Source organism: Megalobrama amblycephala, linkage group LG16, assembly GCF_018812025.1.
Source record: "Megalobrama amblycephala isolate DHTTF-2021 linkage group LG16, ASM1881202v1, whole genome shotgun sequence".
NCBI classification, from domain to species: domain Eukaryota; kingdom Metazoa; phylum Chordata; class Actinopteri; order Cypriniformes; family Xenocyprididae; genus Megalobrama; species Megalobrama amblycephala.
Window position 1 is genome coordinate 35,754,234 of NC_063059.1, and position 25,183 is coordinate 35,779,416.

A 25,183-nucleotide genomic window follows, 5' to 3' on the forward strand; every position below is an offset into this window, starting at 1 on the left:
ATTAAGACTCAAAAACACCCCATAGTGGATGAAAACATCCCCAACAACACATAAGGGTTAATAATGTTTATTAGGAATTTCCTGAATAAGGTTCTAACACCATTTAACAGATTTCTTGAAGTGCAAGAGACATGAACGTGAGCAAGAATGTCACAGTTCACACAGAGTCTTGCATCCATCAGTGCAGAGCACATTGCTCCTTTAGTAGGAGTGAAGGCAGATGAAGATGTTATTTACTTTATAATACTTAATTTTTTTTTATTAACAAATAGGGATGTCACCAAAAATCTAGTAGTTGTTACCGATACCACCAAAAGTGCACAATACTCTGTAAAAATATATAAAAATACAAATAAAACAATGATAGGCTATATATTTTTTTCCAGGTAGGTCTAAGTAAAACTACCACAGAAATTGAATAATCAAATATAAAATAACTGCATAGTCATAATAACTGTATAAATTAAATAGATTAATCCTTATTAAAGCTTTTCTTTTGTTGTTTGATTATCATTTACAATACAGACAGCCAATAGTAATGCGTTACACCCAACACTGAATGACAGTTCAATAAAGTTCACCAGTCGTTTAAATGGGAAAAATAAACATTTTATTCTCTTTCTCTCATTATACTGTCGGTGCGTTCCAAACGGGATATATCGCCCTCCGAAGGGCACTTCGGAGTGAAATAATCATGGCCGCCATATTGAAGGGTCGTTCCAAACCGAAGTGCTCAAAACTGGCCACTTCAAAGGGCCCTTTGGAATGAAGGATTTCGAAGGGAACAACTGATGGACACTTCTGGCCCCCATGATCCTTTGCACAGGGAAGTTTGACGTCACAGAATGGGTACAGGAGGCTAGGAGTTCGATTTTAACTATAAAGGTATGTATAATATTTTTATGTACTACTGTAATATTTATACGAGTTAGATTTGGTACATTATTATGGTCAAAACGACATTGTACTTCAACAAAAAAACTTTACAGCTCCCTTTATCAGTCCATTCAAATGTTTAAAATACATATATACAATATAGCCTACATGCGATAAACCTAAAATAAATAAATAAATAAATAAACTAACGTTAAACAAAGGGCGCAGCTTGCACAATCTACTCCTCCTTGATTGTCTCGTTAAGATGACGCAGAAGTGCGTTCCAAAAAAAGAGTTTTTTTGACCCCTACACCCTTCATCCCTTCGAAGCTCTCACTCCGGAGGGTAAACCCTTTGAAGAGATTAGGGCATAGGGATGAGACCTTCCGAATGGAACGCAGGGTGTATCTCTCTTTTGGGACACAGAACACACGCCCATTTTTGTTTACGCGCTGAAAACCAGGAAGTATTTGGATTCGAGAGAAATGAAACTTATTTCTCCACTACAGAAGTGACTCAGCCTCTGTAATAGATCCACACAGCTGTTCTTTGTGGCAAAAGCTGTAAAGCAAATCATATTTGAGCTGTATTTCTGTCGCGGTAAGGATCTAAAGATTATGATTTTATCATGTTGTCTGGTTTTTAAAAAGAAATCGCGTGCATTTATGTATTTTTGTGTGTGTGTGTGTGTGTGTGTGTGTGTGTGTGTGTGTGTGTGTGTACAGCGTGTGTACAGTCACTTGTAACAGGCCTGGTGAAACAAAATTTTGCTTTGTAGGCCTACTTCATTGTTTAATGATTATTTTTGCATTTGGTTGTTTAATAAAAACGTAAGCAGTTGTAGGCTACTATTGAAATGTGTTCTCGATTACATCTTTCTTTCACTTGGGTAAAGTTGGTTTTATGTTCGCACATTCAGACTTCTGATAAATTCAGACTTTCCAATAAATGTGCAATAAATTAATGTTTGCGAATTTTAAGCAGCGACATGATATTGACAACCAACGATTGTCAACTTACAACATTTTTCACAGTCGATTAAAATAGGCAAGTATTGTTTTAATGGCATATTTACTTGTGAATGTCCACTGAATGTCCAATGTAGTGTGATTAACAAGAATACGGATGTCCGAATGTGCGAATATAAAACCAACTTTACCCAAGTCTTTCTTTCAAATATAATTTTGGTTAGGTAACGTTACTTGGACTTTGTCAAATCTTTACAGTATTTATACTTTCACCTAAGTGAAAAATAGCATTTGACAAATTGTTACATTTGAATTATAAGGTTCTATTTGACATTTTTGACAAAATTGAGTTATTCACATATTCTTATTCTGTGACAACTTATTTACAATATGTGATGTTTGTTTGATTGTTTGTTTGTTTTAAAAGTTGTGTACATTTTGGGACTTTTTTTTTTTAGAAAACAAAAAGTGTCTATCCACAAAGGATTATGGAATGCAAAAACTTTGAAACTTTTTGAATATCTCAAAACTGCTCAGAATGCAGATAGAACCTTATAATGCCAAGGTGATGAAGTAATGTTATTTTCTTGGCAAAACAGCCTTTCTAACAGGACAGAGACTGAGAATCTGTTCATCTTTGAACACTGCAAAGAAATGGCCGAGTCTGCAGTGAGTCAGTATGTGGATCAGTTCAGCTGTCCAGTCTGTTTGGATCCTCTGAAGGAGCCGGTGACGATTCCCTGTGGACACAGTTACTGTATGAGCTGTATTACTGACTGCTGGGGCCAGAAGGAGCAGGGGCCACCGTACCGCTGTCCCCAATGCAGAGAGAGCTTCAGTCAGAGACCTCTACTGAAGAAGAACACTCTGATAGCTGAGATGATGGAGACGCTGCAGAAGACGTCCCTACAAACGGCTGCTGTGGAGTGTGATGTTTGCACTACAGAGAAGAACAGAGCTGCAAAGTCCTGTCTGCAGTGCTTGGCCTCCTTCTGTCAAACTCACCTGCAGCCTCACTATGAATCTCCTGCGTTTATGAAGCACAAACTAGTCGAAGCTTCCAGAAACATTCAGGAGAACATCTGCCTCAGTCATGGGAAACTTCTGGAGATTTACTGTCAGGATGATCATCAGTGCATTTGTTATTTGTGTATGATTGACGGTCATAAAAACCACAATACAGTGTCTGTGGATTCAGAATGGACTAGTAAAAAGGTAATCAATGCTTATCATTTCAGGTAGTTGTTGATAATATTAGTCAAAGTTATTTATTTATTTAAATTACAAATTTAAATTACTGAGATATTAACCTACTTCCTCCTTTTATGTTAACATCCTCAGAAAGAGCTAAAGAAGGTAAAGGTGGCATATCAGAAGCTGATCCAGGAGCGAGAGAGAGGTCAGCGGGAACTCAGAGAAGCTGTGAAGTCTTTTAAAGTGAGTATCAGAAGATGCCAGTGATGTTTACTGTGTTTCTAAAAGTGACGTATTATTACAGAATCCTAAAGAGAATCTTAAAGATTTAGTTCACTTCAGAATTAAAATTTCCTGATATTTTACTCACCCCCATGTCATCCAAGATGTTCATGTCTGTCTTTCTTCAGTTGAAAAGAAATGAAGGTTTTTGAGGAAAACATTTTAGGATTTTTCTCCATATAGTGGACTTCAACAGGGTTCAACAGGATGAAGGTCCAAATGTCAGTTTCAATGCAGCTTCAAAGAGCTCTACATGATCCCAGACGAGGAATAAGGGTCTAATCTAGTCGTTTTCTTAAAAAGATAAAAATTATTTACCTTTTAACCACAAGTCCTCGTCTTGCACTACTTCTGCAATTCCGTAATCACATTGGAAAGGTCACACGATAGTACCACGGTAAAGCGAAAAACTCCATCTCATTTTCTCTTCCAACTTCAAAATCGTCCGACATCGCTGTTTTACCTTTTTTTTGACTTAGTCTTTGTATGTTCACTTTGTAAACACCTGCTTCTGTCATGTGTGACCGTTCCAACGTAATTATGTCATGCGTGACGCATCGCAGAGCTAGTGCAAGATGAGCATTTGTGGTTAAAAAGTAAATAATTTTTTTTTTTAGAAAAATGACCAGTCATTTCGCTAGATAAGACCCTTATTCCTAAATTTTAATGCTGAAGTGAACTCATCCTTTAAGTGTTATTTGCAAGGAAAAAACAAGACCGAAAACATAGATGTACGCACAAAAAAACAACAACAACAACAACAACAACGTGCAAACGCAGATATTTTCTGGTTTATGTAATTTTTGCAAATACAAAATGTTTTTTTCCCCCCGGAAACTTCACTTTGCAGTTCGTTGTAGTTATATAATTTATGTTTGCAAATAATCTGAAAAATAATTGTCTATAAACAAGCGGCATTTTTATTTTGCAAGATTTGTTTATGATAATGGAATAATACATTTAACTGAAATTGGTCACATAAATACAGTATTTAGGCTGTTGTTCCTGTCCAACAGAGTTCAGCTCTAGAGACCATGGAGGACATTGAGAAGGTCTTCACTGAGCTCATCTGCTCTCTTGAGAAGAAACGCTCTGAGATTAAAGAGCAGATCAGAGCTCAGGAGAAGACTGAGATAGATCGAGCAGAGGAACTTCACAAACATCTGGATCAAGAGCTGACAGAACTCAGAAAAAGACAAGCAGAGATTGAGAAACTTCTGATCACTGATGATCAGATCCAGTGTCTGAAGGTGATGACACAAAAATGTTGAGAACCGTCCATAAAATGAAACACTATTGTGTTGTGCTTATTTTATGTTCTGGAAAAAATATATTGTGCTTCACAAATTAAGAGTGAATTATTATTCTCATTTCAGAGCTGTCAGTCTGTGTGTGTTTTACCTTCATTTGAAGACGTTCCCAGCTTCACTCAACACACTCATCTGTCTTTTAAAGACATTTCAATCTCAGCGTTTAAGGAGGTTTTGGAGGACGCCTGTCAACAACAAACAGCCAGAATATCTCGAGAAGGTCTGAATGCTTCTTTTCCTTGAGAAATAAAACGTGTCATTCATACTATAGGATACCTAAATATTGACTTTATAGCTGAGTTTCTTCTCATGTTTTCAGTGTCAAATGTTCATGTTGCACAGACTCCAGAACCAAAGACTCCAAATACATTTTGGCAATGTAAGTTGAGCTGTTTTTTCACAAACACAAATATATTTTAATATAAATATCATTAAAAGTGCAAAATAAGAATTTTATAATAATAATAATAATAATAATAATAATAATAATAATAAAAGTATTCCATATGGGTTTGTATGCATCCATCCTCAGATTTCTGTGAACTGCAACTGGATCCAAACACTGCAAGCAAAGAACTCAAACTGTCAGAAGGGAACAGAAAAGCATCACATTTAGTTGAAGTTCAGCAATATCCTGATCACCCAGAGCGATTTGATGGATTTATTTACATCTTGTGCCGAGAGGGTTTGTACGGTCGCTGTTACTGGGAGGTCGAGTGCAGTGGGAATGACTGGTCTGTAGCAGTTTGTTACAAAGGAATTGGACGTAAAGGAAAAAGTGATGCCTGTAGACTTGGTGGCAACAAAAAATCCTGGAGATTTTCACTCGATGAACAGGATGTCTATTTCCTACATGATAAAGCCCATGTCTCAATCCCTGCTGTCTGCTCCTCTAGGATAGGAGTGTATCTTGATCACAGAGCAGGAACTCTGTCCTTCTACAGCATCTCTGACACAATGACTCTCCTTCACAGAGTCCAGACCACTTTCACTGAACCCTTATACCCTGCTTTTTATTCTGGACAAGGTTCATCTGTCAGGATCATAGAAGTGCAGAAATAATAAAAATAATAATAAATTAAAATATACATAACTGTATTTGATAAAAAAAGTAACACTTAAAGCCTTTATGTATAATGCATTATAAATGTATTCATAATGTACGTTAATACATTATATCTTTTCGTAAATAATTGTAACCAAAGTTCAAATGCATTATAATATTTGCAGATTCTGAAATTGGTTGTTTTAATGCATTATACTTTATTAGTACTTTATTAGTTCTCACAATGACACTCAGATTGGATGTCAGTAAATAAATCTGCAGTTCATAAATCAGATGTTACAGTGAATTTTTGTGTGTATTTCATCATCTTGCCATCTGAAAGTGCTCATCTTCAGCAAGGTTATCTAGTGCAGATCATAATAATTGATGCAGTTCATCAACATCAATTAGATTGGACATTATCTGTTAAGGTTATGTGCATTTCCTTCAACCCTAAAACACAACATGATGCATGTGTATTTCAAAATTTGATAAAACACCTGTGAAAATTCTTTTATATTACAGTTTTTCTCCATTGGTTTGGCTCATTTCTTGAAACAGAAATTACATTCTCAAAACAATATGGACAAACCTCTAAACCACTAGGCAATTGTTCACAACAGAATTGATTTTCTCATTCGTTTCATCAAAATTGCAAATGTCTAAGTACATGTCTCAGTGTCTCAGTACATCTTTGCAAATTATTAAGTACAGGTAGCCTACATTTAGCACAATTTCCAAGTGAATAGATCTTGTTGATCTGAACTGATTGTTGATTCTCAGTCTAATGGTTGTTCACTCCAAAACGTGTCAGCATCATTTCATTGTATAAGTCATCACATGCACAATAGTCTGTTCAACTGTGAAAATTAGTCAAGAACATAATACCATGAATACCATATATGAATCCTTGGAGCATTTGATACATTTATTACAGCAATTGACAGTCAGGAGAAACTAGAACTTGACTAACATGTAAGTCAGTTTCTGGTTGCCCATCACAACCTTTTTACAATTAAGCAGTGGTTCCCAAACTTTTTTGGCTTCAGTACCCACTTTACCTGATTTGTGTATCCAGGTAATCCAGGTATGAAAGTATTTGATTTATCTGACTTCAACATTTTGCCTAAAAACTGCAATTATCATTATAATCCTTATTTTGAAGAATATAACATACAAATATAGCTGCAAGCAGCAATTACGGGGCCAAGCACAAAAGCGGCACAAGAAGCCAGCCAACATGGCTGAGAGCATCAGACCAACAGCAGCAGTGAGCAATTAAAGACCTATTAAGATCATTTTAGGCAAAAGAGCTGAAAAATGATCAAAAACGAGGATTTACTGGTTCATCACTTTCAACCAATAGGTGGCGCTGTGACCAAATTAATGTGGTATGGTCAGAGTGAGGTGACAATGACACTTGCAAAGTTTGGTGTCAATATGTCAAAGCATTACAGAGATACAGCTTCAAGAGTCGTTTTTGCATCATGCCTCAAATTCTTTGCTCTGGTATACGAAAATGGTTTGACATATTGACTTGAAATCCATAACTTTTTGTCGGCATGGTCTGAAGATGACACGGTTCAATTTTGGTGAAAATCGGAGCAACGGTCTAGGAGGAGTTCGAAAAAGTAGGTTTTTAAAGAAAAACAATATGGCGGACAGGACGTTTAGCTGACTATGGCAAATTTGATATCTATGTTCTCAGCATAACCCAAGGAATCTACAGAGACCAGTTTCATTACAATTGGTTAATATAGACAAAAGTTATTAGCATTTTTGTAAATGTTATTATAACTTTTGTTATAACGCTGGTCTGAAACTTCTCAGGCTCCTTCAGGGCATTGTGCTGATGACCCATACCGAGTTTCGTAAAGATACGCTAATGCGTTCGTAAAATACAGCATTTTAGCACAAAATTCAAAATGGCCGACGGCCAAAATGTCCGATATGGAAAAATTGGTTATCATTCGACTCGGCATGATGCCCCGAATCCAACGAGACCAAATTTATGATTTTTGGACAAAACCATCAGAAGTTATAAGCAAAAATATCCATTTTTCATATTTCCGCTTCAGTAGGTGGCGCTGCGCCGAAACACTGCAGGATGCCTCAAGTCATGCTTGTGATGACATGTACCAAGTTTGGTCTGAATACGATAAAGCGTTGCGGAGATACAGCCTTATGTCTATTTTCGCAAGCACTATGTTCAATTCGTTCGCTTGTTTTACGAAAACGGTTTGAGGAATCAACTTGAATTCCATAACTTTTTGTCGGCATTGTCTGAACATGATCTGGTTCAATTTTCGTGAAAATCGGAGTAACGGCCTAGGAGGAGTTCGAAAAAGTATGTTTTTCAGAAAATTCAAAATAAGAAGAAGAAGAAGAAGAAGAATCGAAAATAAAAAGAACGCCAACAGATATAATAGGTGCCTAAGCACCTTAAACATGTGTTTAACAAATGTATATAAATATAAACAAATTAAAATGATATCTATTCAAGCACTTTTAACTTTAATTTAAATTTTAATTATTCAAATTATGGCTCTTAAACAAGAAATCATCAATAATTTAATCATTTTACACAGATTGCTGGTTTGAAGCAGTTAAAACAAAGAAACACATTTTTTATGGCGTTATTTTACTGTCAAATGTCGAGAGCACATTATTGTGACGCGAGAGCATATCAACGTAATGCGCGAGCGCAAATCTGTCCGCTCGCGCGCGGATTTCCTTTGCTCTCGCGCAAACCTGGACGCGCGCTCTCAAATATACAGTGCTCTCTTATGAACTGCCTCTCCTCTCGCTCAAATATTGCATGTGCACGCTCAAACTGTTTCCTATGTGCTCAAACGTGTCCTGCGCGCTCAAACTGCACCTGTACGCTCACGAATCTCTCCGTGCTCTTGCAGAAATTAATATGCTTTTGGATTAAACGCTGTCAAAAGTTATCAACCAATCAAAAGAGAAGACTGATCCATGAAAATGATACGTGGAATCTTATTGGCTGAGAGTGAACTGCGCCTGGAATTCTTTCTACAAAAATGGATATTTCATTTCTTTACATTTTAATAATATTTAATCATATTAATCAAAATGCAGGTCATATCTTAGAAATGGCTTGGAATGGGGCGCTTGGATGTTTTCTATACTAATAAGCTTGTTTGTCTAACTCCATCACATTACAGGACAAACCCCACTGAATGATTTATCCAAAACCATCATATTAGCCAATATCATGGACCAAAACATTAAATTAAACATTAATTAAAAACAAAAGATTAAACAACTAATTGAATGTTATAAATCAGTCTATTTAGAAATGTGTAAAATGTTATAAAGCCTATTGAAAAATATGTATTAATTTAAATGAATTAATTACAATATCGTTTGAAATTAATGAAGACATGTTTCATCCAGTGTTTTTAAACAAATTTCTTGAATGAATGATTCTGATACATCAAATACATTTTAACAGTCACTGGTCACCACCTACTGGCAGAACAGTGTAATAACATTAGTTTCAAAGGTCATTTATTGCTGAAATCAGTGTATATTCGGACTATAAATTGTTATTGCAATACCTGCATTATTATTTAATGTTTGCAACACAGAAGTAGCAATAGTGTGTTGTTGAAAATACTTTGTGAAGCTGTTTAAAACATATAGCTTACATGACTACTGCTTTCAGCGGCAATTCAAAAGCAGGTTTAAATATTCCGGTATTATCGTAATTTCAGAGGTTTAATAGACATAACTGAATCGTTGTCATTTAAGAATAAGATTGCATTCTTTTGATTAATTGTGCATACATAAGAGCTTAAGTATTTTTGTATGTCATGTTTTATACCAGACCTCATTGACTATGGTGGTATGTGTGATCTCCACATTTTAAGTATTAAGGGAATGATGATTTGACCCTGATCTTGTTCGGTCTTAAATCAGAAGATATTTGTTGGTAATACTTTACAATAAGGTTTCATTAACATTATTTAAACTTCATTAAATATTAATGCAGTTAAACTAATAATGAAATAATTGACTAATAATGAACTGCACTTCTACAGCATTTATTAATATTTGTTAATGTTAATTTCAACATTTACTAATACATTATTAAAATCAAAAGTTGTATTTGTTAACATTAGTAAATGCACTGTGAAGTAAACAACCAACAAACAGCTGTATTTTTAACATTAACGAAGATTAGTAATTACAGTAATGTATTGCACAGTTTAAGTCCATGTTAGATAATACATTAAAAACCTTATTGTAAAATGTTACCTATTTTTTTTTTGTGATTCTTTATTTATTGAACATTTTAAGTTTATAACTATTTACAACAGAGCCCAAGATCCGCCTACGGTCATAAGAAAAAGAAGATACAATAAGACTTAATAAATAAAAATACATAATATATCAGGGTTTCAACATTTTTGACAAAGTCACAATAAGGTCCAACCAAAATTGTATTGTCCTTCTACTGGCGCCATGTATTTTAGCTGTGGTGCTCTCCAAAAGAGCGATGTCCAGCAAGTAGGACATCCAAGTGGACATAGTTGGGGTAGATGGTTCCAACCACAGTTTCAGGATAACCTTTTTAGCAGCAGTAAGGGCAGCTGACAGAATCCTCTTTTGATTAACAGAAAGTGATAGTGAAGAGTCATCTAGCAAGAGGAAAACCAGAGGGTCCTTTTGGATCTGAGTCCTCAGAAGAACTACCAGTAAGTCCCGGACCGAAGACCAGAACTGCTCAATTCGAGAACAGTCCCAGAACATATGTATATATGTACCTAGGCTTGCGCTGCTACACAAGTGACAGAAAGGATCAGACTTTCTTTTTATTTTATATAATAAGCAGGGGGTGGCATATGCCTTATAAATTAATTTATAATGAATAATTTGGTGGGCCGGATTTTTTGAGGTAGCAAAACAATTCCCCCAGACAGAGTCCCAATTAATCGCGGTGTTAAGTTCTCTCTCCCAGAAGTCCTCCGTCGGAATGTTTGAGTACTGTCTTACCACAAGTGATTTATAAATTATACTCACAATACCTTTAGAAGCCCTACTGGAGTCTATCCAATCTATCATAAAATGAGGAGATATTTTAGTTGACCAGGGTACTCCATAAGCTTTTAGTGCAGATCTTAATCTTAAATACAAAAAGAAGGAAAATCCTGGGAGAGAGAATTCATCTTGTAGGATCTGAAAGGACTTAAGTCCATAATCATTGTATAGATCTTTTAGGGTATAAATACCACATTCAACCCAACATTTAGAAATAAATGGTTTATTACCTGTACGGAGGTTACTGTTATGCCAAATGGGGGTAGAATTGCAGAAATCAGGTAACGATAAGCCACCATGGGGTTTCAGCCGATACATAGATTTAAGACGAATTCTGGGCCGTTTATTATTCCATAAGAATTTTATCACTGTATTAAGCTTTTTAAAGTAACCAATAGGTGGTGCCAGAGGTAACATAGAAAATAAAAAGCTCAACCTCGGAAGAATATTCATTTTAACAGTGGCTATCCTACCATGGAGAGCCAAACAGAGTGGAGACCAGCACAGAAGATTGTTTTTAATCTTATCAAGAAGAGACTGATAATTCCATTTAGCTATGTGTGAAAGTGAAGAAAATACTCTAATCCCCAGATAATTAAACTGGTCGGTGATTGGAATCATAGTGGGTAAGGCCTGAATCTCTGATTTAGCAGCTATATTAAGGGGTAGAAGTACGGATTTGCTCCAATTAATTTTGTAACCAGACAATTTACCAAATGTATTGAATAATTTTAAGCATTCACTAACAGAATCTGTGATGTTTGATAAATACAAAAGAATATCGTCAGCATAGAGTGAAATTTTATGGGTCGTGTTCATACAGCTTATAGGAACTATTGCAGAACATTGTCTAATCGCTTGGGCCAAAGGCTCTAAAGATAAATTAAAAAGCAAGGGTGACAGTGGACATCCTTGACGAGTACCCCTCCCTAAGCAGAAGGAAGGAGAGATATGGGGACCAGTAAGTACTTTTGCTGAACACTCAAAATAGATAGTTTTGACAGCATGTATGAAAAAAGAAACAAACCCAAAATGCTTCAGGACAGATCACAAAAAATTCCACTCAATTCTGTCAAAAGCTTTCTCTGCATCCAAAGAGAGGATTGCAGAGGAAGCTATATAGGTGTCTGCTTGCTGAATAATATGAAGAAGCCTACGTATATTGTCTGCAGCAAATCTACCCCTTAAAAAACCCGACTGGTCATACTTGATTAAGTCTCCTACACAATGATCCAATCTTAAGGCCAAAACTTTTGCCATTAGTTTTGAATCTGTGGATAGGAGACTAATTGGCCTATAACTAGAACACTCAAGGGGATCCTTTCCTTTCTTCAACAGTAAAGTTATCAAAGCTGTGTTTTGGTCTCTATGTAGAGCACCATTTTCTAAAGCAAAACTAAAAGAGTTAAGCATCAGTGGAGCCACTATGTCCCATAACACCTTCAATAACTCTGGGGGGATCCCATCTAAGCCAGGAGCTTTATTATTGCTCATGGAATCCAGGGCAGATTTTAATTCTTCAATTGTCAAAGGACTATCTAGTATATCACGCTGAAAATCATTCAATTTAGGGAGATTTACATGATTTAGGAATAAGTCAAAATTTGTTGGGTCAGTGCTGGATTCTGAAGTATACAACTGTTGATAGTATGATTCAAACACTTTATTTATATCCTTAGGTTGTGTATACACTGAACCCTCATGTCTGATAGCAGATATACTGGCTTTGGATTCACCATCCTTCAATCTTAAAGCCAAAAGCTTAGAGGGGCGTTCGCCATAGAAATAATATGATTGCCTAGTACGATGTATAGTGAATTCAGCTCTATGCAGATATATAGATTTTAATTCTGATTTAAGAACATTTAATTCTTTGGCTATGATATCACTAAACTTACCTTTTAATTCCTTCTCTAGCAAATCAATTTGTTTTTCTAATTCAATTTTACGACTCTCTCTACGCTTTTTACTAAAAGCTGAAAAACTTATACATTTACCCCTAATAAAACACTTAGTGGTTTCCCACAATACTTGAGGATTAGAGGCTGAATCCCTATTGATCTGCAAAAATTCCTTCAAAGAGCTTCGCAATTCAGCCACAAATGTACAGTCCTGTAACAGGGAGGTGTTAAATCTCCAGCGGTTACGTCTGGAGCCCAATGATACAGGTGTTAGGGTGGTAATTACAGGGGAATGATCAGATAAAAGAAGTGGCAGAATATCAACTTTATTAATAAATGGAATAAGAGAAGGGGACATAAGTAAATAGTCTATTCTTGAATAGCTCTTATGACGAGCTGAAAAGAATGTATAGTCCCTGGCACCGTCATTTTGCAGACGCCAGACATCACATAAGTTAGAGTGTCGCAAAAATGAGTTAAAGCATCCAGTAATCACTGAATCAGCCTTAGAGGCCTGAGATCTATCTAGCTGAGGATCCAACACAGTATTAAAATCGCCCCCTAAAACCACAAGACAGTCTTCCAAATTTAAAACTAACCGTAATAATTCTTGAAAAAATTGGGGATCACCCTCGTTAGGTGCATATATAGACATAAAAGCATATTTAGTATTATTTAGGGAACCAACAACATATGTAATTCTGCCTTCTGTATCTCCACCAGAACGTATAATTGAAAAATTAGTAGAACGCCTACACAGTATCAGCACTCCTTTAGTCTTATTGCCTGCCGAAGATGAGGAGATCACTTTGAAATATCTATTTTGAAAGCGATGCACGTCATCTGATTTCAAATGAGACTCTTGAATGAGAGCGATGGAGACCCTTTTACATCTTAGGTAATCTAAACATTTGGTTCGCTTGATAGGGCTATTTAGACCATTAACGTTCCATGACATTATATTTATAGCCATGTTATTGAATAACAGCGATATCCAAACCAACCAGAATAAACAATAGGTGGGAGGACCATAAAATAATCCCCAGGAATAATGGCAGAAATCGAAATATATGCATAAATATACATGTACATACAAGTATTATTATTATCCATATAAATGTAAACATAAAACAGGTTAAACTTACGTGGGCGGACTTGGGCATAGAACAGAAAAACACAAACAAGAACAGTAACAAAATGGGCAGTAAGCAAAGAGTTAGAACACACTCTTCTACCTGCCCACAAAGTAACAATCCTTGGATACGCGGCCAACTAGCAGTCCGGTTCGTCCGTCAACACCTGACCCGGTAATTTTCCGGATGAAAAATTAGTCAGTCACACCGTCTCAGTAAGGTCCTCCATGGGAACTGCAGATTCATGCTCACTATCCTCGGATTCTCGTGATACAGGCACTGAAACTTCCTTCAGAGGAGAATTTGCGGCAGATTGCGGACGAACTTTTCAACCTCCGCCGGTGTCTCCAGAAGTGAAACCTTCCCTCGGTGAGTCACTTTCACTACCGCGGGATAAAGCAAGAAAGACGTAACTCCCAGTTGGGTTAGCTTCTTTCTGGCCAATGCCATCGATTTCCTCTTGGACGCAGTTTGATTGCTGTAGTCTGGGAAGAAGAGCAACGGAGATCCATTATAAAGAATTTGTCCAACACCTCGGGCTCCATTCAGGATCGCATTCCGATCTTGATACCGCAGCATCTTGAAGATGAATGTACGAGGGGTAGATTTCGCGCGCTCACCGCTGTATATACGATGAGCTCTTTCAATCTCCAGTACCTTGCCAGCGAGAGAGGGAATCCATTTAGGAAGGTGATTTTGTATAAATCGTAGAGGATCATCTCCTTCTACATGCTCTTTAAGTCCCACTAAACGGACATTAGACTGGCGGCTTTTATCTTCAATTCTCGCCAACTTTTCCTGAAGGGAGTCCACTACTACCTTGATTTCCACGGTGTCTTTTTTCGCGTTACGGAGAGCAGCCTGCATGTTGTCAAAGTTATTTCTTATAAGACGAACATCCTCTTCCAAGACTCCAAGTCTATCCGCGATCGGGGCGAACTCTTCCTTAAACAGTTCCCTGACGAAGCTGAGGTGCAACTTTAGCTCATCGGCAACAATGGCGCGAAGTTCCCCCTCAGGAACGTTAGGATCTTTAGCTCTCTTTTTCTCTGGAGAGGCCAACGTTAATTGACGTTTTGCCATCCTCATTCGTTGCACCGTAATTAGAGCAACCAGAAATAACCAAGTGTTGATGGTTTGACTGAGAATAAGTATATAAAGGATACCGAGTCAGGGAGCAATCGAACTACACCGCCATTACTACCGGAGGTCACGTGATCTCTCATGTTACCTATTTTTTATATAAATTTCAGCACAAAACGTATGACCACAATAACTTTAAGAAACATTTTTTGTTTGTTTGTTTAGATAAATCGGGGTTTGGCCTGTAATGTGATGCAGTTATAGGTTACATTTGATAAATATTATTAAATTGTAAAGAAATGAAATATATATTTTTGTCGAAAGAATTCCAGGCGCAGTTCACTCTCAGCCAATAAGATTCCACGTATCATTTTCATGGATCAGTCTTCTCTTCTGATTGGTTGATAACTTTTGACAGCGTTTAATCCAAAAGGCATATTAATTTCTGCAAGAGCACGGAGAGATTCGTGAGCGCACAGGTGCAGTTTGAGCACGCAGGAAACAGTTTGAGCACATAGGAAACAGTTTGAGCGTGCACACGCAATATTTGAGCGAGAGGAGAGGCAGTTCATAAGAGAGCACTGTATATTTGAAAGCGCGCGTCCAGGTTTGCGCGAGAGCAAAGGAAATCCGCGCGCGAGCGGACAGATTTGCGCTCGCGCATTATGCTCTCGTGTCACAATAATGTGCTCTCGACATTTGACAGTAAAATAACGCTATAATTTTCTGTATGTTGTTACACACCATTCAAGTCTGATTACTGGTGTCGAGAGATAATGTATTTTAAGCAAAGAGTAGAGCATCAAAACTACAAAGTCACGGCTTCACATGAACAATGTTTACTCTCTCTCTCTCTCTTTCTCTCTTATCTGCACACTGTAAACCAGGAAGTTTGTGGATTCGGGAGAAACGAAACCCATTTCCCTACACAAGCCTCTGCTTAAGGATCCACACTCTTCTAGTTTGGTTAAAGCTAAAGGAGTGAATATTTGACTTGATATTCTGTCAAAGCAGGTAAAAACATCATATAATCCTCAATTAATGGTTTTCTTCTTGCTTGCTTTTTAAAATGGACATTCAATTATTACTGTATGCGTTTGATAATAATTCTATGTCAATCCGGATATCTTATGTTTATTCTTCTGGTTACAGATGAAGAGTTTAAGATTCTTTCATATTAATAAAAAAAAAAAAACTGTAAGCATTTTGTAGATTTTTGTACATGCTCTCTTTCATTAATGATTTACATGTGTTTTTATTGGCTACTCTTTCAGAAATGGCAGAGTCTGCAGTGAGTCAGTATGTGGATCAGTTCAGCTGTCCAGTCTGTTTGGATCCTCTGAAGGAGCCGGTGACGATTCCCTGTGGACACAGTTACTGTATGAGCTGTATTACTGACTGCTGGGGCCAGAAGGAGCAGGGGCCGCCGTACCGCTGTCCCCAATGCAGAGAGAGCTTCAGTCAGAGACCTCTACTGAAGAAGAACACTCTGATAGCTGAGATGATGGAGACGCTGCAGAAGACGTCCCTACAAACGGCTGCTGTGGAGTGTGATGTTTGCACTACAGAGAAGAACAGAGCTGTAAAGTCCTGTCTGCAGTGCTTAGCCTCCTTCTGTCAAACTCACCTGCAGCTTCACTATGAATCTCCTGCGTTTATGAAGCACAAACTTGTCGAAGCTTCCAGAAACATTCAGGAGAACATCTGCCTCAGTCATGGGAGACTTCTGGAGATTTACTGCCGGGATGATCATCAGTGCATTTGTTGTTTGTGTACAGATAATCATAATGGACACAGTGTGGTGTCTGTGGATTCAGAATGGACTAGTAAAAAGGTAATTTCAACATTAATAAAAAAATATGCATAAACTATTTTAATATTGTTATTTATATGCTTTAGGCTGTAATTTCAATTCACCTTGTTACACCCCTTTACCGGACTGGAAAGGTGTCATGTCTATTTTCGCCTATTGTTTTTTAAAATTTATTAATTGTTAAATTTATTATTTGTTTTTTCATCTTCAGAAAGAGTTAAAGGAGATAAAGGTGTCGTGTCAGAAGCTGATCCAGGAGCGAGAGAGAGGTCAGCAGGAACTCAGAGAAACTGTGAAGCTTCTTAAAGTAAGTTTATTTATGTGGGTTTTTTTAGCTTTAAAGTTTGTTTGACACACAAAAATAGTTATTTTAAATTTAATAAAAGTAGATGTGACTAATAGCTATTAAGCTCCAAATATTGTTAAAAATGTGACAAAATCACGGAAAGTGTAGTCTCCAAGCTTTCCAACGATGTGTAACACATGGAAATCTGATAATATTTGGAGAAGTTGTGGCCATTTGAAGGTAGGCACTCAAAAAAGCTCTAAAGAGAGAAAATTCCTCTAAAACTTGTGCAGTTCTCGCCTGTTCTCACCTGCTGGGAGTGACAATAGGGCTAATTTACATCTCATTTAGATAAGCCATACCCCCTGTAAAGCTGCATGGTTGAATAGCAACGACAGATGCAATGGGAAAAATCGGACCGCATACTATTAATAATAAAGGATAATGTGCATCGTAAATGTCAGTAATTTATCTTTTAATTTATCTTTCCTGGTTTAGACCTCAGTTAGTGGTTAGACCTGGTTTGAGTTAGTCTGGCTATCACCAGACCAAGCTCAATTTAAAATTGAACATTGGTCTGGGGAGTTTGCTATGTATTTCCTACTGCACAAGAGGCGTGATCAACGAGCATTAGTCACGCAATTGGATAGTCCTTCTTCAACCAATCAGATCAACGATCCGGGTGACGTACTTTGCAGAGCGATGTGAAAACTCCAGACAGGTTTACCGTGTGTCTCAATCAGCTCCCTAGTTCAGTAGTCAGGGCACTGATCAGGGAATCAGCCACATTCACTTGCATGATATACTGATTCACGACCTAGGGAACTAGGGAGCTGATTGAGACGCAGGTTTAGTTTGTATTGGTTTGTAGCATTGATCCGCGGTTTGCAGAAGCAGCAATGGCATCGAGCGATTTTTGCAGGTTGTGCAAAAAAACGTGAAAGTGATCGGTATTTACACCCACACAAGCAATTTGTTTGCTAACTAAAGAAGTCATTCAGCATCGGCGAGAGTTTAAAAGGCGACTCTGATACTGTTCTGGTTCAGTGTAAATGAACGCAGAATATAGCCCTAAACTACGTCATTGTCATGACAACCAAAAAGAATTCCAGTCAGCTCAGGCGGCGCGAGATTCAAGAAGCAGGGAGATGAAACATATAGAGCAAATAATAAAAATATTGTCTACCATCAAAGGGCATTGAAGTAAAAGAGTCCTGTACTCACATCGTGAAGCAAACCACCAAAATAACAGCAGAGAATCGTCGTGTGTCATTAATCGCTGTTTGTAATCTTCCTATGAAGAGACTGTCGGATCAACGCTCTGCTACATTTCTCTCAGATAAGGTAAATGCTTAACACAATCGCCGTCACTGTGATTGTGCATTGTTATTTTGGAGTGACGGTCGTGCGAGAGACGGGTAGATCAGGGCTGCGTTCAGCCCCGACAAAACGTTGCAAAACGTTTTTTAAAACGGAAATGGTGTTGCGTTGAACACCCCGTTCTGATGACGCAAGAGATGGGAAGGCCATTCTTTGTGTTCTTTTTGGAGAATTTTCAGAGCCTGATGAAATCGGTATAAATACTTGTTTAATACTGCAAAATACGCTCGATGTTAGTCACTGCCCTTGCCGTCTAGAATAAAAGAGAACATCCCAATCGAGTGAAGGGATTTGTGGAATCTAATTATTGTGATACAACATTTGCCTCGCATTTCAGCATGAAAAGACAAACATTTCAGGTGAAGGATAATCCACTTCTTCCCTCCGAGACTGTGTTGATCTCGGTTGATCTATATTATTTTTATTGTGAGTATTATGCTTATCATTATTGCTGATCACTACCATTATATAATCAGAGGAGTATAGAAAATTTTATTAAATTGTCACTTCACAATACAACAGCAAAATATATAAGTATAGTATTTTTGTAACATTAATACCCATTGTGCAAGCTGTCTCTTTAATACCGCGTGGTTTATATACATCTGGCCGCTGATTGGGCTGACATTTCTGACACACCCACCAAACAAGAGAAAACGTATCTCAAACCTGTTGCACACCGTTGCACACCGTTTCCAGGAAACATGACGTTCAACCCGGAAAACGTAGCAAAACGCTGCGCACCAGTTTGAGCTTGAACGTGCCCCTGATAGAGCTTGAAAGCTGCTTGCCGTCGCTTCTCTATCGTCATCGTGTTATACCCGCCAATAGCGAGCAAGGTGGATAAGCCAGTCTGTGATTGGTTCCCACAAAAGTGTAACAGCGCAGTAGAAACAAATGTACGGGTTTCCAGACTGAGTTGCCGAGCGAAATCAAATCGCCAGCAGGTCAGGCTGGGTTTACCCAGACTAGGTTTGAGTCAAAGGATTAAAAAAATCCTGTACATTAAACTCTTCATAAATACTTTTACTTTTGACTTAATAACGCACATTTTACGGCTACAGATACTTTATACTTTTACTTAAGTAGGAATTTAATCTGATACATTTACTATTACGTTAGTAAATCCTTATTTAAGAATATTAAGTAGCACTTTCTCCACCACGGGCTAAAATTATTAGCATCACATTCAGTTCAAGAATGCTAACAGGCAGGTTTACGTGGGCTAAGTCATTCACACCAGTCACTTCAAGCAATTGAAGCGTTATTCAAATTAATAGCAGATGCTAACATTACCATCTAAAAGCACATTATAGTAATTAAATTAAAACGACAGTCCTGAGCTAGCTAATAACAATAGACACATGAGAAAACGTGTACGTGTTCTTAGAATGAACACAAAACGACAAACTTTGATGTTTATGGAAACTCACCCCATAAGAAACAGAAAAGTATTCTTGCAGATCTAGTTGCCTCCAATGAAATAAGTCGTTCGGGCACACTTTCTCTTTGTCGGGGTCTTCTTCGTGGATGTAACCGTCTGTTTGCCTCTAAATGTCCAATAATTCGGCACTTTTTTCCGCAGCTAAAGAATCCAGCAGAGCCGGCGCTGCATACTAAGTAGCCACGCTTCCCTTGGAGGGCGGGGGCAATAACAAAAGAAACAAAAGCCGGCGTATCCGATTCCAGTAAGGAAATACAAACAGACAATGACATGCCCCACTGCGAGATAGAATCTCAGAAAAACAAGCCGATTTCAAACTTAAAATGTACGCTTTTAAATATACCAATACTGCTATCTCAAACACGGAGAGGCTTCTTCATGATCTCAACTATCAGATTCTGCAAAAAAACGAAAATCACCAATTTTGAAAAAAAAAAAAAACGCTTCTTTCTCATTTTGCGCGAATGTTGTGCTGCTGACTTGTGTCCCTGATTTCCGTGACGGGTCACAAATGTGCTATAAAAGTGAACAGATACAGCTTAATTTGACTGCATTAACATTAAGATAATTTGACAAAAAGAAGACGAAGAAGAAGAAGAAGAAGAAGCAAAATGGATTGTTTTAAGTCACAACAGTGATCTGCATGATCATATCTTTGTGTCTCTGACAGAGTTCAGCTCTAGAGACCCTGGAGGACATTGAGAAGGTCTTCACTGAGCTCATCTGCTCTCTTGAGAAGAAACGCTCTGAGATTAAAGAGCAGATCAGAGCTCAGGAGAAGACTGAGATAGATCGAGCAGAGGAACTTCACAAACATCTGGATCAAGAGCTGACAGAACTCAGAAAAAGACAAGCAGAGATTGAGAAACTTCTGAATACTGATGATCAGATCATTTTTCTGAAGGTAATGCAAGTCTTTTATTGATCATGCTTGTTATATGTTTTTTAACATATCAGTTGTGTTTCACAAATTATGTTTGAACTGTTTGTCTCATTTCAGAGCTGTCAGTCTGTGTGTGTTTTACCTTCATTTGAAGACGTTCCCAGCTTCACTCAACACACTCATCTGTCTTTTAAAGACATTTCAATCTCAGCGTTTAAGGAGGTTTTGAAGGACATCTGTCAACAACAAACCGCCAAAATATCTCCAGAAGGTCTGAATCTTTTGATATGTTATTTTGTCATTCATACTTTAAAACCAAAAATTTAACCATACACTTGTTTTGTCCCTACAGTGTCAGATGTTAATGTTACAAAGGCTCTAGAACCAAAGACCCAGAATGATTTTTTGCAGTGTAAGTTGAACTGAGGCTACTTTAAGGCAAATTATTAATTAATAAGTATCAGTGGTAATGTTCTCTTACAGTGTGACCATTTTTAAATCACAGTGTACTTTGTATAATATTTGTTTTTGTTCATTCCTCCTCCTCAGATTTCTGTGAACTTCACCTGGATCTAAACACTGCAAACAATAAACTCAAACTGTCCGAAAACAACAGTAAAATATCAGGTTCAGATAAAGCTCAGCCGTATCCTGATCGCCCAGAGCGATTTGATGTGTTTCCCTACATCTTGTGTCAAAAGGGTTTGCACGGTCGCTGTTACTGGGAGGTTGAGTGCAGTGGGAGCGACTGTGTTGTAGCAGTTTGTTACAAAAGAATTAGACGTAAAGGAAACCGCAATGACTGTAGACTTGGCTTCAACAAAATATCCTGGAGATTGGGCTATTTTCTGCAGAATTTTAGTTTCATACATGCTAAAGCTGAAGTCTTGATCCCTGTTGTCCGCTCCTCTAGAATAGGAGTGTATCTGGATCACAGAGCAGGAACTCTGTCCTTCTACAGCGTCTCTGACACAATGACTCTCCTTCACTGAACCCTTATACCCTGCTTTTGGGGTTCTAGATGGTTCATCTGTCAGGATCATAAAGCAGAGGAGAGTTCAGACAGACCAAAAATAAATATAACTGATCATGTTTCCGATTCAGTTGCTAAACTCCTAACAAGTGTATATATTTCAATTAAAATGTAATCGGAAGTTGGGATGAACAAAAGGCATAACATTTCTTAAACACCATCAATTAATAAAAAAAACATGCCTTTGAGACACTCTCAAGTTGAATATAGGAAATAAATATACAGTATACAACCAGGGCCACATTAAGACTACAGGGGGCCCCTGAGCTTTACCTCTTGAGGGGGCCCTTCATCCACCAGAACTATAACCTACATTCACTCAGTCTTCTTAATCACGAAGTGCAAGTTATCAGCCTTTTATTTTGCACGAATAAATGCCATTACCAAAACATCCGAACCTATAGGTCTGTTATAAAATAAAAATATCACTCCATGAACTACATATTGGCACATAGTCTGAACTATTTGTACAGGCTACTTACAGTACTAAGAACTACTGCTTACAACAACTCCATCTCAAATCAGCCTTTTGTTTTGCAGAAATAAATGCAATAAAGCTCTCATATACAACATTTCACTCGGTTTTATAATTTCATATGAAAATATACAAAAACGTTCCTTTCTGAATGCTTTTTTATCATGCTGAAAATGTAATCAGATCAACTTACAAAGGTTTGCTTAAACTTTTTCAGACACAAAAAAGATAAGTTTTAAAAAGCTGCTGTGTGACAAGGTGTACAGCTAACAAACTAAAAAAAACAAGAAATACGTTTTTATAAGCTGTCGACCCCAAAAAATGAATGTTTAAGGACACAAAAGTGGACACAGGCATTGAGACAGAGCGCAACGGGTCATATAAGAACTACACTGGAGGTGAACGTAATTGGCGACAGGTGAAATAATTCTTTGACATGGTTAAAAATAATGAATGGTTTATTTTTGTTGGTATTTTTGTTTAGCATATGTTGTCGCCGATTACGACCCCCTCCAGTTATTTCTTATAGTAGGCCTAATATGACCCGTTGCGCTCTGTCTCAATGCCTGTATCCACTTTTGTGTCCTTAAACATTAGTTTTTTGGGGTCGACAGCTTAGAAAAACTTATTTCTGGGTTTTTTAGTTTGTTAGCTGTACACCTTGTCACACAGCAGCTTTTAGACATTTTTCTGTTTTTTGTAATAAGTCAGAAAAGACAAGGAGGCAGCCTCACGCAATACAAAGTCAATGGAGACGGTTGGGCGTGGTTTTCAGATTATACTAAATGCGCTCTGTTGTCTATTCACTTGCGCGTTGTCTCAAGGACATGCCCACAATAGGAGGATATCATGAATATTCGCGTAAGCTCCACCCAGTGGAACAGAATATTTCAGGGACTGAATTTGTAACACCAGTCAACAGCTTATATCACATGTCGGAAACCAAACAAATGACTATATTTGAATTTCCGGAGGCTTCCTTAGCACTTGATACACGATAGCTGTGTCTCATTTCAAAGGCTGCATCCTCCGGAGGTCGCATTTGAAGGCTGCATCATTGAGGCTGGCTCATTTAAGAAAAATAACTGTTGGATTGCAAAGTAAGAAAGAAAATACAGCATTTTGCACCTCACAAGGAATAACCATCAATTTTATTATGGTTACTTTTCTTAAATAAGACATCCTTAATGACGTATGCAGCCTTCATGCAACCTCCGGAGGACACAGCCTCTGAAATGAGACACAGCTAGTGATACAAACAGTAACAATGGCGTCGGTTTTACCGTAACAATTCCAGCGCGAGTCCTCCTTTTTTGGAAGTGCATGCAAAGTGGATTTGCTTTTGCATTGTAAAAATAAAATAAAATAAAATAAAACAAAAATATTCTCAACATGTCAACAACACAAACTCTTAAAACTCTTCCAGTCTCAGCTACAACAGTGTTTGAAGGCGGGTCAAAATAGATGATGTGAGCAACCAATGAAAACCATCGGCTGCCATTGTGCAAATTTTTACATTGTTATGTAGGTTTGTAACAGGAAGTGAGACTGGAATTTCTGAAGGCTCGTTTCAGCAGTTCAGAATCAATTAATTCTTTAAAGGGATAGTTCACCCAAAATGAAAATTTGATGTGTATCTTACCCCCAGAGCATCCAAGATGTAGGTGTCTTTGTTTCTTCAGTAGAACACAAATGATGATTTTTAACTGCAACCGCTGCCGTCTGTCAATGGTATAATGCAAGTCAGCGGGAACTTGGACTATAAGAGTAAATAAAACACGACAGACAAATCCAAATTAAACTCTGCGGCTCGTGACGACACATTGATGTCTTAAGACACGAAACGATCGGTTTGTGCGAGAAACCGAACAGTATTTATATCATTTTTTACCTCTAATACACCACTATGTCCAACGGCATTCATCACTCGATTCGTGAGGTCTGATCGCGCTCTGACAGCGGCAGTGATGTCTAGCTCTCATTGAAGTATATGCGCGAGACATCACTGCCGCTGTCAGAGCGCATTCAGACCTCACGAATCGAGTGGGGCGGATTGGAAAGTGACTGTAATAATAAAATGTTGGTTTGTAAACAATGAAAGGACGAAGTAAAACAACAATAACATTATTATATAACATTTTAACATCCTTAAAAACCATTAGAAAATTTAAAGTGAGAGTTAATTTCAAAACGTGGGATAGTCTTAGGCTACAGTCTATGCATCGAAAATTAAAAGAAAGACCTTTACACAAAGCGGACATGCTACTGTCATTAAACAGTCATTACTAGGCATATATATATATATATATATATATATATATATATATATATATATATATATATATATATATAGGAGCAAACACACACGATTAAAAATGTAATTTTTCATTCTGGTCTGCTCTTAGAAAAAAAATTTTTATGTTAGTGATTTTGATATTGCAGACTAAAATACCGGCAGGAATAAATATTTTGGCTAATTTACTCATTAAAACCAAAGGTGTTCATCAGTGATTGTACATCAAGAGCAAGGACACGTTGTGTGCATTTTGTTTTGTGCTTTTACCAGAACGAAACGCTCGAGTGTCTGTGTGAAAACTGCGCGTGTGCACGAGCGCCAAGAGAAATGATAACAGCAGCAACGAGCACTGGCCATGATTTCAGAAACAACACGTTCCAGCGGATAGATCGCCTCTTATTTAACACAGACCTATATCTTATCGAATTGAGATATTTCTTTCTTTTTAGGTACAGTTATTCGCTGAGTTTAAGTTCACCTTTGAGACGTTTCAGATTCTCGCAGAGAGACAGCTGAAAGCGCACCCTATTTTTTATTTTATTTTATTTTATTTTTCAAAAGTACAAGGTTTTGTTGTTATTGTGAGCGTACACAAATAAAAGTAGACCATTTGTAGTCTTGCACTAATCTGTAGGCTATCACCAAAAATGACGGAAGGCCTGTTTTTGTTTCAGCTGTCATGAGGAGAAAATCCATCAGAACGCGCCGGCGCTT

General features: G+C 37.5%; 1 protein-coding gene across 2 annotated transcripts; it reads left to right on the forward strand.

Annotated features, from left to right (window-relative positions):
- The first annotated feature begins 1,183 nt into the window (after positions 1-1,183).
- Positions 1,184-22,270, forward strand: LOC125248331 (E3 ubiquitin/ISG15 ligase TRIM25-like). 2 transcript variants are annotated; one of them, XM_048160073.1, is made up of 8 exons: positions 1,184-1,476; positions 2,444-2,498; positions 16,136-16,693; positions 16,884-16,979; positions 20,453-20,686; positions 20,783-20,936; positions 21,018-21,077; positions 21,215-22,270. In XM_048160073.1, exons 3-8 carry the CDS (start codon positions 16,136-16,138, stop codon positions 21,655-21,657), a joined length of 1,545 nt encoding a protein of 514 aa, XP_048016030.1. In that variant the 5' UTR covers positions 1,184-1,476; positions 2,444-2,498; the 3' UTR covers positions 21,658-22,270. The 2 variants fall into 2 exon arrangements, with proteins under 2 accessions (XP_048016030.1, XP_048016029.1); XM_048160072.1 differs by lacking the exons at positions 16,136-16,693; positions 16,884-16,979; positions 20,453-20,686; ... (1 more) ...; positions 21,018-21,077; positions 21,215-22,270 and adding exons at positions 3,186-3,281; positions 4,337-4,570; positions 4,697-4,850; positions 4,950-5,009; positions 5,163-5,970 and having other exon boundaries at positions 1,191-1,476; positions 2,444-3,059.
- Positions 22,271-25,183: the final 2,913 nt, after the last annotated feature.